The 13,804-nt window shown below is 34.0% G+C and overlaps 2 protein-coding genes across 2 annotated transcripts; both read left to right on the top strand.

Annotated features, from left to right (window-relative positions):
* The first annotated feature begins 4,756 nt into the window (after positions 1-4,756).
* LOC100178212 (deaminated glutathione amidase-like) lies at positions 4,757-6,357 on the top strand. The gene is made up of 2 exons (XM_002131286.4): positions 4,757-4,896; positions 5,226-6,357. The coding sequence occupies exon 2, from the start codon at positions 5,238-5,240 to the stop codon at positions 6,066-6,068; it is 831 nt and encodes a 276-aa protein (XP_002131322.1). The 5' UTR covers positions 4,757-4,896; positions 5,226-5,237; the 3' UTR covers positions 6,069-6,357.
* LOC100179777 lies at positions 6,346-13,358 on the top strand (the record flags this gene model as incomplete). The annotated part of the gene is given in 13 exon segments (XM_002125852.5): positions 6,346-6,434; positions 6,943-7,144; positions 7,388-7,510; positions 7,816-7,942; positions 8,357-8,533; positions 9,090-9,260; positions 9,724-9,827; positions 10,330-10,528; positions 10,646-10,816; positions 11,210-11,356; positions 11,876-12,060; positions 12,463-12,609; positions 13,215-13,358. Coding segments are annotated over 13 exon segments (1,971 nt in total), but the record flags the coding sequence as incomplete, so codon positions are not given.
* Positions 13,359-13,804: the final 446 nt, after the last annotated feature.

Genomic DNA, 13,804 nt, shown 5'->3' with positions numbered 1-13,804 from the left:
AGTGTGTTAGCTATCTTTTTTGGTATATTTAAGCAATAAATTTAACAGTGATTTTGAAATGTAATTACCGACAGCTTTTCTCTTGCGTAAACTACACTGTACGTCAGTTAAATTGTTTTTTTTAAATGTATTTCGTGACTTTTAAATTTGCAATATTTTTGCAATCATGTGACTCCTGTCGTTACAAAATGTATAATGTTAACACTAAAAATGTTGTATAGTTATGTATAATCCCGACAAACTTATGTATTAATAGTTTAACAGAGTCTTATGAGGTCGTTTGCTTAATCTGATTGATTCTAGAAAGCTTTACACTTGTAAAAACTATATATATATATATTGTATTTTGTCAGTTACTTTGTTTTTTAATGATTTTGTGTCCTATAAATTTGCAATACTTTTGCAATCATGTCTTTACAAAATATGTTATGTTAAAACTTTAAATGCGATAGAGACTACAGTTATATATAAATTTTAGGTATTGTTTTTTCTATGTATCATTATTTTAACAGAGTCTTATGAGGCTGTTTGCTTAATTAATGCCTCATGGGTTTACATCTTATCTTGTGAATAAGTTGATGTAACGACATGGAGAACTTCAGGCTCCCGGTTGCCAGTGGAAGAGCTTCACTTCACTCCCTAAGTTTTCCGACTTCTCCCAAGCAGTCAAACAGGACTCCACCAGATCATGTTGAACGTAAGAAAAAGGTTGTGGCTGAACTAATGGCACTGAGAAGAATGAAGTTAATGCAGAGGGAGAAAAGTAAGAGTGTTGACCTCAGTTTTCTGGATGCAAAGTTGGAACAAATCAAAATTGATGAAAATGATGTGAACGCTGTTTTGGAAGGGACTTTTATGAAAGAAGATTTAAATAAAACTTATGGGAATGAAGCGATTCGGAAAGCTACGGAACATTATACTGCGATAGGTCAGGATTTGGGTCGTCCAGATAGCAGTGAGGATACTAACAGACACAGAAAGCAGTTCCTAAATTCACTGAGTGATAAAAGAAGAAAAAAGTTGGAAGAAAAGCAAGAGAAAAGAGTTTTAAAGCAAAGAGATTTGTTTGAAGAACAAAATAAACTGGAAAAGTTGTCCAAGTCTTCAATTTCTCTAAAAAAGGATGACGTTGACCACTTAGTTGGGGAAACAAAAAGCAAGATTAAAAGAATGGAATTAAATGTTCAATATTTAAAAATGAGGTACGGCAAAGATGGGAGTAAAAATGCAAGTCCATTCCGATCTGCTGCGGCACTTGAGTATTTTAAATCAACCCATGTTGAGCAAGTTGCTGTTGCAAGTTGGATAATTGATATTTTACTGGACAATGTGATAAAGGAATGCCATCCTGGGGAAGTAAATACAACAGAAGCTGAAATTTTAAAGATGTTGTTTGTATCTGACCATGAGCAGTGGGAGAGCCATAAGTTAAATACATCGAAGAACCAGTTTGTTGTGGATGTTCTGGGAGAAGTCATAAACGAGACTTGTGACTTAATGTTAAAGGAGCTGGCAATGGAAGTTTTGTATTTGAAACAAATGTGTCAGATCTTGCCAAACCAAATAGTTATAGAGAGCACCAATGCAGTTGTGGCTTCAAACAAAAAGGATAAGAATGAATTGATCATTAAACAATCTTGGGCTGGTATAAATATTAATAGAGACCGATACAGACAGACTGTATGGAGCCATTCGCAAGGTACATTAAAGGAGGAAATTGTTCCCGATCAACCAATGCCGGTTGCACCTGTTAAACAAGTGGCTCCTGTTGACACGGGTGCAGATGCAGAGATAGTTTCTTCAGTGGAGGCAATTCAAAAGATAGAATTAAACATCAGTAGGACACAAGAAATGGTAAACTACGCAGCTTATGAAGCAGAAACATGGAGCAACTTCTCTGTTTATAAACCTGATTTTTCATTCGCACCTCGCCAAACTTTTGGTGTAAGTGTAGCAAGTCCTACAAACAACCATGCCTTGCTAGCTATTGGGACTCACAGAGGGGATATCTTGGTTTATAACATGAAATGGCAGCCATCTCGGCCAGTTAGAGCTGTTGTATATGAAGGAAAAACAACTGATGCTATTGTGGATTTAAAATGGAGTTTAGATTACTCACGAATTCTGTCACTGAGTGTATCTGGTTGTATTGTAATGTGGAGTGCTTCATTTTCATCCAGTGTTGCGCAACAAGATATTACAGCTTTAAACCTCCCCGATGCTACAGTACAATGCAGCCAGCTAACTGCACTTTGTGTGTTGGAAACACTAAGAGGAGATCTCATGTTTCATCAAGGTCCACTGTGTGATAACCAGGCAGAAATAATTCTACCAACACTTCTAACTTTCTGCCCTATGCTGTCTTTAGCTGGGACACAAAACAGTATTGCAATTGGATTACAAAATGGTGACATCTTAAGATGTAATTTAACCACTGCAATTCAAAGACGCTTTGATTCCTTACTAACTCCTGTTGGAAACAAACAAAAGGTTAAGAACTTGTTTGTTATTGATCAAGTTGTTCCTGCTGAAAAAGTCAATGAAATAAGTCAAAACATTACAGCTGAGTTATTTCGTTACCATAGACATAAGTTATTGCATTTAGTATTCAGTAAAAATGCCGACGATTTGATTTCTATGGATAATTCTTATAATATTTGTCAATGGAGACATGATGCTGAGCGATTAAACAACTTTGGTTGGTTCGTTCCTTTTAAAAAGATACATTTACAGCTGGTTGAAGAGATACTGGTCTCCAATACTGAAGATCGTATCATTTTTTCCGATGAAGCTGCTCTAAAGAAGGGCGTGAAAGGAAAGAAGTTAAAAAGTAAAAAGATTGTTGAAAAAGAAAGAAAGGCAGCACTTGGTGAACTCCATGGCATGGGAGTTTTTAACCAACTGCCTTGGTACAGTGATGAGTTTCCTGATGAAATTGATAAACCCGAAAAACCCAAGAAGCCGTCAAAGTTTATCACTGAAGTATATTCCCCACCTGTCCCTAACATGGTGGAGGCATCAGCGGGTGGGATTAATTTCTTTGTTGTAAAATTGAAACGCGACACAAGAGTTCTGGTTGAGTATTCTACTCGTTTGTTTGAAACATCAACGATTACCGCCACGAAACTTCTTCACAGCTCTGTATCGCCTCCAGGTGATAGAATCCACCTCATGCTTTTGTACGAAGAGCACCCACCGAAGATTAAACATCATATTTCTATGGTGGATTTCAACATTGAGGAAATGGTGCTTGGTCAGCGAGGAGTTATTAGGATTGATCTCTCGAAAGAGAAATTTGATAAATGTAAGTTAAGTCACACCAGTACCTTCTCACTGTCTCGGGCTTATGAATCTCTTGGTACAGATTACATAGTTTGTAATATTGTTGGGAAAATGCATGGATTTTCACTTATAAGTGGGCAGAAAATTTTGCACAGTCCTTTGGAGAAAGAAAAACCCGCAAATATTTTAATGATGCGAGGTCTTAAGCTTCAACAGCAGCAAAGTAAACTGAACATTGGTGCACAAGTGTTAATTCTCAACCCAGATGGTGCTATGACTTACATTGTAACTTTACCATTGATTGCAAACAAGAATTACTTGGCCTCGAAACTGCTAAGAATAACAGACGGCACTTCAAATGAAGGTAGAAGAGCCACTCAATACTCAGTGAGTCAATTAAAGCAATTTGCAAGGCATTCTAATCAAGAATTATCTGCTGTGAACACCCACGAGTTTGAGCAAGCCTGCCACAGAGAAGAATGGTCGAGCAGGGACATGCCTATTGATCTTTATATGAAGATGATCATATATCGGATGTTGGACATAGTGGTTGCCAGGGCCACTGGTGTCCGGATGTCTCAAGATCAAAGGAAGAATGTTTGGAAAGAAGACTGGATGAGAATGGGAAGAGAATTTATGGAGTAATTTTTAGTTGTTTTTTTTTCGGTCAATTGATAAATTACTGCAATAACGTAATGATAAAACTGAGAATTGGAAATGAATTGATGGAGTAGATTTTCGTTTTAAGTTACAGTCATTTTATAAATAATTGCAATATCGTAATATTGAAACTTTATCGTAATGATAAAACTAAAAATGGAAAAAGAGTTATGGAGTAGTACTTTTTAAGTTAGAGCCATTTTATCAATTATTGCATTAACATAGAACGGTATTTAAAAACCTTCTCTAAGTGTTCCACATTACTTTTAAGTTTCTTCAAGCTGTAAACAACCTAATTTTATCTTGCTGTACCCTTTTGAAATGAAGCATCTTAAACAAAAGGATTTTATTTGGGTTATTTGAATCTTCAGTGACAAATTGTTTTTATGTTTATATTTAAAATGTTTATTTCTCATTTACTGAATCTGTCTAAACTCTAAATGAAGTGTAAATTGTAAAACATATATATATATATATATATAATATATGTTTTTTTATATCTGTAGTGTCTATGGTAGCTTTTGCCAAGTTTTTATGAATTTGTAGCTGTTTTTCTATTGTTTTTTTTATGGTTGAATTTTCTTTTTTTAATGTATATATATAGTGTTGGTAACTTAGTGTTTTATATTTTGTGCCAATTTTTTACAAACCAAACCAACAATCACTGTGTTAATCTTGCCTTTAATTCTATATAGCCATTCAAGCATTAGTTTCTAGAATATAAAAGCCATTGATATAATCTTAGCCTTTTGTAAAAGCGTGCCATTTATATTAATAACATTTTATATTTCTTTAGGTGGTTAGAATACTAAGCAGATTTGTATGTTATGCTTTATGCTTGTAAATCTACTGCAATATTCTGTTTTACTTCTGTGGTTAAAGTGAAGCATTTTAAAGCTAGTTTCATTTAAGGTTACTTAAACTGTGCTCCAAGAAAAAAAACACAGTTAACAGGTGCTGTGAAACTTTTACCAGTTAATAATAAGTATAATAAAATTGTGGTATTGTGGTACAAAACTTTTTTTTTTAATTTGCATTTTAAAGCTAGTTTTATGCAAGGTTTCTCAAACTGTGTTTCGAAAATGAACACAGATCACAAGTGTGCTTGAAACTTTTACTTGTTTACAATAAGTATAATAAAAAGTGGTATGTAGTATTTGAATCCACATTTTTGAAATTTTGTTGTGCTGCAAACTGATTTAAAGAATCAAAGTGTGCCGTTCTTATAACAAAATAATGTGTTTTGGTATTCAACTATTATAACATTATGTTACTTCTTACAGAAATTGGTCCAAATGGATCCGAACCCAATCATTGGTGTTTGTCAACTGTCTGTAGGTAGTGATATTGAAAAAAACTTACAACAAGCCAAAGACTTAGTGAAGGAATGTAAAGAGCTTGGAGCTGTGTTTGTATTCCTTCCAGAGGCTTGTGATTATTTATGTGAAGACCAGAAAGAATCTATTAATATGGCTCATACACTCACATCTAAAATATGCATAGAGTATTGCAAGCTTGCAGCGGAGCTATCAGTGTGGATTTCACTTGGTGGAATTCATAGGAAATGTGAAGGAGATCCTGAAAATAAAATCCGAAATTCCCACATTGTTATCAATGACGTCGGTGAAGTTATAAACGTGTATGATAAATGTCATTTATTCAATGTAGATATCCCGAACCAGGTTAAACTGCAGAAAACAGACTTTGTGCTGCCAGGAGAACATATAGGTAAACCTATAGAGACCCCTATAGGGAATATTGGAGCATTAGTTTGTTATGATATAAGATTTCCACAAATTTCAACTGAATTGCGCAAACGTGGGGCTGAAATATTAACTTACCCATCTGCCTTTACTGTCCCAACTGGTTCAGCACATTGGGAAGTCTTATTGCGTGCACGAGCCATTGAAAACCAATGTTATGTCATTGCTGCAGCCCAAACAGGCACCCACAACTCTACCCGTAAATCCTATGGCCACAGTATGGTAGTTGATCCTTGGGGTACTGTGGTGGCTTGTGCTGCTGACAAAGTTGGGGCAATAACAGCAAAACTTGACTTGAATCATCTTCGTAAATTAAGGAAAGAAATGCCAGTATTTCAGCATACCCGGAACGATTTGTATTAAAACATGATAAATAAGGAAATTTTATCATTTTATCAATATTAAGCTTCCCTTTGTGCAACTATTTTATTCCGTATTTTTTAAACTTTTACAAATTTCCAAAAATTTGTAAAAGCTTTGGCATGTGTTGTATTAAACTATAAAAACTTGTTTTATAATTTAGTTGTCTGGTGAGGCCTAAAGTTAAACCATATCTAATATTTAAAACCATTTAATTGTTTTTTAATGATGTTATTCCTATGCAATATAACTGATTACAAATGTGCTAATTAATTATATAAATAATTTCCCAGACATGACAGATTCTGTATATTATATATTGTTTCTAGTGTGTTTTTGCTGCTCCCATTATACACAAGCAATATGGAGGTAAGAACTTGAATTATACTTATAAACTGTATGTAAGATACATTGATTTATGCTACATTTACTTACATAGTAATGTATGGTAAACAGTATTAATCTGCTGATCAATCTTGTATGGGGTAAACCAAAATGCTCCATTGCCAAAATGCATAATAACAAATTTTCTATTACGCACACAATGATGGATGTAAAATTTACGTAAAAACTCTTTGTGGGAAAAACATTATGTTCTAATTGTACCAACCACTCGGCTGTTCAAAAGTTAGGCACACTGCACATTATGTGTGCCCAATTGCCCTCCATTTTTTAGTAACTGTTGTCTGCTGATAATTCCCTTTTCTTCGCTGTTTCAATTGATCTGATTTTTCATCACGTAATTGAATGTATCTTGTTACTCTATATACAGTAATACCAGTTACAGTTGTTGTTTGGGGTAATTATGCCCCAAATCCTATGTCCCCGACAAGGACCTCACCCACATAAAATAGAATACAGTTGTTATTTTATATAGAATGAAAAACATTGCCCTTCCACCCCACCACTACGCAAGCTTTGACACCAAGTATCGCTCACCGAATGAAATAGAATGGGAATGGGTGGACCATGATAATGTGCCGGCACCAATCACAGCATCTCAGGCTTGTGAAGTGGAGAAGGGAACGAATATTTCGGTGGCCCTGCATTGCCATGATAAGGGAAAATACACAGTCACTGTAAGTTTTGGATTGTTAGTGTAATTTTGACCGTAGAATCATAATTACTTATTAGGAATAGAAAAAAAGATCTCATAACAAATGTGACAATGTGTCTTGAAATATTTGGAAACCTTTCTCTAGATTGTAAGAGAAACACCCATGGTATGAGTTAACCCATAATGTATGACTAATATTTGTATCCTTCCTAAAGGTTAAAAAGTCTCTTGTTCTTATTACTGTAATGTACCATGCCTTTTTTAGTCATCTTGTTCCGAATGCGATGTTGAAATTGATCGGAAAAAAGTGGTAAAAGTTGTTGATTCTCCGAGATGTTTCTTTTGGAAAGTCAGTGTTCAGAAACAGAATGAGAACTTTGTGTTACAGGTTTGTGTAAAGCAAGTCTTTTTAACAGCTAAATTTCCCTATATCTTAAAAAAAAAAAAATTAGCAGGCCTATTGTGTGAAATTGTAAAAAATGGATGTTATATAATTTTAATGTGTATTAAACATACATGGAGTATTCAAATGTGCCAAGGGCTCAAATGGCTCTTGAGAATCAAAATATGAAATAATAATTAAAAAGTTCAACTAGTTTAAAAGAACCAAAATACAGAAAATACCATTTTGATGGTTATGACTAAATTTTCATGGCTAAAAAACTAAGTAACAAAACTACAAACACATTTTAGATCTCTGTGTCAAAACTGCAAGCGTCCTACCATGATGATCCCCATTCTGCGTTTATTCCCCAGTTGTTTCGATCCAGAGGGGAAAGGCCTGTTCTTACTACTATTGTTGGTCATGATGTTAGAATTGGTGAATATTTATTGATATTTAATTAACCATATTTACCCCACAAAGTTTTATAATTGGGAACGTAGCACAAATATAAAGGGTATGATGCCAATGCCATCATGCATGTCATGCAATTAGTCATTTGTGTTATATGCTGCCATTGTTTGTTTGGGTCCTTGGGCAAGATATTTTTTCCAACTTAGTGGTTGGGTTGTCCAGATTGCTAATTACCACTAAAAGCTTAAGCTGGTTTTAAAAACCACACTACATATAATGTGCATCACCCACAAAGTTATGTACATAGCAACACAAAAGCAAACATAAGTTACATGATGACATAGTACACCTATGTTATAACGCATGTGTCTGCCATGTGAGGTTATATATATGATGATAAAGATTGTGTTAAAACTTTCAACCAAACTTTGCTGACAGCTGCATCAAACTTCAATGCTTCTGGTCGATTCTGGGAAGTTACAATTCATGAAAGTGAGATCTTAAAATCTGAATATCTTTACATTGATTCATATTTCCACCTTGGCATGCTTGGTTGTGTCATAATGCCAACTGTAGTGTTCGCCAATCAAGATGAAAATGTTGCAATTCAGGATGGTAAGTGTTTTATTTTTATATTTTTTATAGGTGGACAAATATTGCTAATAGTAGCTGTATTTCGTTACATTAGCATTGAAGCCATAATGTCACTATTACTGGTCAATGACACATGGTATACTGCGCAACAATGTTGCAATCACTTTCAGTATGTTTAAGGTTTTTGTGTTTTCTTCAACTAACATCCCTTTCCAATGAGTCTAGTCATTCGTTAGTTTGAGGTAATAAATAAGTTTTATCTTAAAATAGGTTAATGCCTTATCCTGTAATTATAAGCACCAAACCCAGAGTTTAAGTTTAAATTAATATAACATTTTATATAGGTCAATTGTTTATTCTCTAATGGCGGGAAATTTCTATATGGTTTAACATACTAGATTAGTAGATTTCTATTTGTACACTTCATTTTCACATGTGTACAAGGTACCATATAACTTTTTGAGTAAAAAAATTTTTTCTGTTTAGCTGACAGTTTGTACCACCAAAGAAGTTTAAAAATATAGTTTTCCGACCCACTTTTGGTCCCAGTTTTTTACCAAAGTGTTTGCAATTACAGAATCCGGTCCCCTGCTTGAACCAGCCACAGAAATTCAATATAAAACCTTCACGTGCAAGTGTAGGCCTCATGTAACAGTGCTAGCTACCAAGAATCAACTTCTACTTACTTTAAATAATTTTGTTACATCCAGAAAAATGAGAATTGGTGGTAATGTGGCCGCCAAACATGGTGAATATGCTGTATTTGTAATAAAAACATAAAGTTACAGTGATTTACTAAATTCAAGTTTATTTAATTAACATAAGCAGGTTATTTGTAAATTAATATAGTCTTGAAGTATTTAAAAACTTTCTCAAGCACAAGGTTATATTAGAAACTTTATACAGCATATAAGTCATTTTAGATTCGATTTAGCTTGTAGCATTAAACTTATACTTTAAAATTTAGATTAATAAGCACATCAGCAATACTCCAATTGGTAAAACAGCTAAAAAAGTTTTTACTTAGAAAGGTTTCTAACAGCTTTAGCTTCAAGCTTACTCCATTTTGGCGTGAAAGTATGCATCATTGGTACTTTATAAAGTAAAGAGTTTTAAGAATCAGTTTATCAGTTAGTGATCTTATACTCATAACCCAAATGTTATAGTTAGATAATAGATATATATGTACTTATACAGTCCTTACAACTCAGGTGTTATAGTAAGTGACATAGGAGTAACAGCAAGAACACTTTATATTTTACTTGATGGTCATTTATATGGTGGGAGTATCATGGACAATGTTTTGGAATTAAAGGTTTAGTTTTGTTATGTGCAAGATAGTATACAGTTGTAGTGAATTAGTTTTAATAATTTAACATAATTGTCCTTTCAATGTTGTTTTATCTTGATTCTTGAAAATGTAACTTATATTTTTATCGAAGTGCGCAACTTAGCAGTCATATTAAGGGGTTCTGTTTTGTACACCTCTTTTATGAGTGATGCACTATTTTTTTGACCTTTTTTTGAATGTCCGACAACTTAGAAAAAACGGACCACTAAGTTAAAACAGTGTCCGTTAATGTCGTACCCAAGAACACATGCCCACAATGATGATAGCGTCCTCATTTCCTGTGTTTTTATTTTTACATAATATTCCAATCTTTGTTGCTGGGGTAATGAACCAATTCTGGCCTAAATCCCATGTCCTCTGGTGTGCCTTCCTGTAAAACCTCATTCATATGGAAAGTGACAAAGTTATTCTTTAACTAAAGTGACGAAATAATTTTTTTCAGTGACAAAATTAAATTTTCTTGCAGGAAATTTTAATTCCCGGTTTGATTGACAGTTTGATCGGACTAGCTACTTCACCAAATTGTTTAATCAACGACCGACAAAGTCAATACCTCACTCTTGAAAGTGACATCATAATAACATGGAGCAAAACAAAGATTTATTTCTTGGACCGATTTTTGACGAATAGATGGGAGAATTTAAAAATGGAAGATAAACATTCAGGTAAAATGAAAACACTGTTGCTAACAAGCATATTATATTGTTTTGTATAGCAGCTCTTGCGACATTTTATGTGCAAAACACATCTTTTAGTTTTTAGTTATTTGTTTCTGTTTTTAGGTTCTGAAATTGAAAAACTCTCCCTGAGTGTTGTGCCTGGTAATCTTGCTCTCACATTGGTTGATGAACAACATAAATATCTTATAATATGCAAGTTTAAGTATGGCCCACAGGTCAACAAAACTATGCATTGTAAAGACTTTGGATTTCTTCAACATGTTTTATCTACTGGTAAGTGTAGATTAGGCAAATCTAACATGTTTTTTTGGGGAAACTTGGGTAACTTACCTACGGTTGCCCCTCCCATGCACACAGTCCAGTTACTGAAGCTATTACAGTGTGTGGATCAACAGGCATAACCTTTGGTCATATATCCCTGTGGGTGGGAACTTGAGTGACTTATCCATGGTTGCTACCCCTATGCCCGCATTTGAGTTACTGAAGCTACAGTGTGTGGATAAACAGACATGCCTACAACCAAATACCATAATTTTTTGGGTAGATATATATGTTTTATTAACTGCAGTATTCAGATTAAGTTTTCACTGCAAGAACTTGGCATTTCAATTTAAAGTGTTGTTTTGCAAACATAAACAAAGAAATATTCACATTTCTTTTTTTCAGATGGTTTAAACTTTGCATTCATAAGCACAGTCTACCACAGTCTAGTTCTATGGGATAAAACAAATATATACTATTTCTATAACGAGGGTAGAGATAAAGGAAACTTCACTGAAATTAATTCAATCAAATCTGTCATTTTCAACCATGGTGAGTGGATTGAATATATGTACATAAATCTTTGTAAATATGTTACTTTGTGCGTGTGCAGACGGTGAAAATTAGGATGAATTTGTAAAATAAAACAAAAAAGGATATTGTCACATTGTGGAATGTCATTGTTTTGCGCATACATTTTTGTCTATGTTTGTCATTTTATACATACATAACTGTAGATGTCAGTCATTCTCTGTAAATATTTAGATGGTGAAAATCTGGTGGCAGCTTTGTAAACATCATGAATTTACTAAGAAAAGTTAAGTTTGTGGTAAATGGTTTCATATACTTTGGTACCCATAAACAGTATGCATCAATGGCATTTTGTAAACCAACTATAAAAATCTACCTTTAATGTACAATCTCTCTACATGCATGGTAACTCGTTACCTGGCACCAGATGTATAAAACTGAGCACCCATGTTATTGTTGCCGGCCACGGGGAATACATAAGTTACATTCATTCATTTATTTTTAAAATTCACTATTTTAACAAACTGTTTATCCTTCCAGACCACAGTCAATGGTTGATTCAAACTGATGATAATGTGTTGTATTATGGGAGTGGTAGAAGCCATAAGCATACAAGGTTGGCAAGGGTGGATGCTCGAAGTGAGCTGAATGTGACGTATGTATTCGATAGAGTGGATGGACAATGTTTGAGGATTACATGGGATAGTGATGCCACAAAGAAAGAGGTGATGTCATAGAGGGGCTTTAATTAATTGTAATTTTGCTGAAAATGTGTTTTTTTCCATTTAGGTTATAATTTAAATAGTGAGCACGATGTGTATGAATCACCATCTGTGCCTGGTGCATAAGAAGACACCCATGTCATAATTTAATAGTGAGCATGTGGTGTATAATGAATACACCATGTGTGTTTGGTGCATAAGAAGACACCCAAGATAGAACTTAATGGTGAACATGAGGTGTATGAATAGTGAATACACCATGTATGTCTGGTGTATAAGAAGCACCCGTGTTATAACTTGACAGTGAGCATGAAGTGTATAAATACACCATTTATGTCTGTTGTACAAATACCAAGACATCCATGTTACAACCATGCACCACAATATTAACTATAAATTCTCCAGAAATACCAACTGAGCCAGGAATTATATTCATCTGTTCATGTTACTGAACCTAACCAAGCTGCTATGTGCGATTACATTGATATTCAAACCACCCTAAAAACATGGGGGAATGTGATTACTTTGGAACAAAAAACAGATGTGACCTCAGTAAGTAATGTGTCCAACAAGATTTTAATTTCCATGTCATATTTTACAGTTTGCGCACCAAGTTTTGTTGTATTTCATAATTATGTATTCTGTCATTTTTTTTACAAATTACTGTTAATTAGTAATATTCATAGTCACAATAGAATCTGTTTCACACTCTCAAATTTCATCTCATTGGTTCTAATGTTTATTAATTAATGCGGTTCCAAAAATTCAGGGTTAAATTCATTTATTTTAGCCCAATATTGTTAAAGCATGTTTATAATACAATTTATGAAATTTTCTGGTGCTATCATCAACTAAAAACTGTAAAATTATACCCAAAGAAGATTAGGATGTTAAAAGTTAAACTGTCCTTCCACCATATTTCTGTTCACACGCATAATATGAGTAACAACCAACCTCCTACAGTGGATGACACACGTATGACCTTATGCGTGCTAACTTTGTTTTTGCGAGTACTTACGCGCTTAAAACTTACCATGCAAAAAGAGTATAAATTAAATGTATTGTTAAGACCTAAAGCGTAAATCCTGCTACCGAAGGTTTCATGCCTATAAACATATGTTCACTATATATCTTTAAATGTATTGTTTACATTCCAGGTGAACCTCACTCTAATTCACCCAACTTTCCTAAAAATGCACATCGATATTTTATCCAATGTTGACTCAATTATTAAACTTCCACCACCCAGTGTTGCCGTTAGCACGCACTATCATCCTGCTATGCCACAGATCTGTATACAGGTCATTACAATTTGGAAACACTATGGCGTGTATGATCGTATTAATAGGAAATGAATTTTTTTTTTTTTTTTTCTTTTTTTTAAACAACCAGGGTGATTTTTGGACCATACCCAATGTTCTTACTTTTAATTGATGTATTATCACCAATTTACCCTGTACTGTGTGTGCCCAGACCATGCACATCAGGTATTATAACCTGTTCTAGGACATGCATGCATACCTTGCATACTTACTTACAATATAGGTCATTGGTTGACTGGGTTCAAAGCTCACTTCTGCTACTATGGTCAGAGTTTTGTATTATTTCATTTAATTATTATGTTTTTGTCTTTTTGGTGTATGCACATGTTAGATGTTATAATATTTATTGTTACGTTCTTTTTAAAAAAATTTAACAATTTTTTTTACAATAATAAATATTCTCTGTGTATGCGTTCGGTCAAAAT

This window comes from Ciona intestinalis, chromosome 8 (assembly GCF_000224145.3).
Source record: "Ciona intestinalis chromosome 8, KH, whole genome shotgun sequence".
NCBI classification, from domain to species: domain Eukaryota; kingdom Metazoa; phylum Chordata; class Ascidiacea; order Phlebobranchia; family Cionidae; genus Ciona; species Ciona intestinalis.
This window is presented reverse-complemented; position numbering and strand designations above follow the sequence as displayed.

Excerpts from the sequence above, each read along its gene's own strand:
- LOC100178212 (XM_002131286.4), top strand. The coding sequence starts at position 5,238 with ATGGATCCGAACCCAATCATTGGTGTTTGTCAACTGTCTGTAGGTAGT.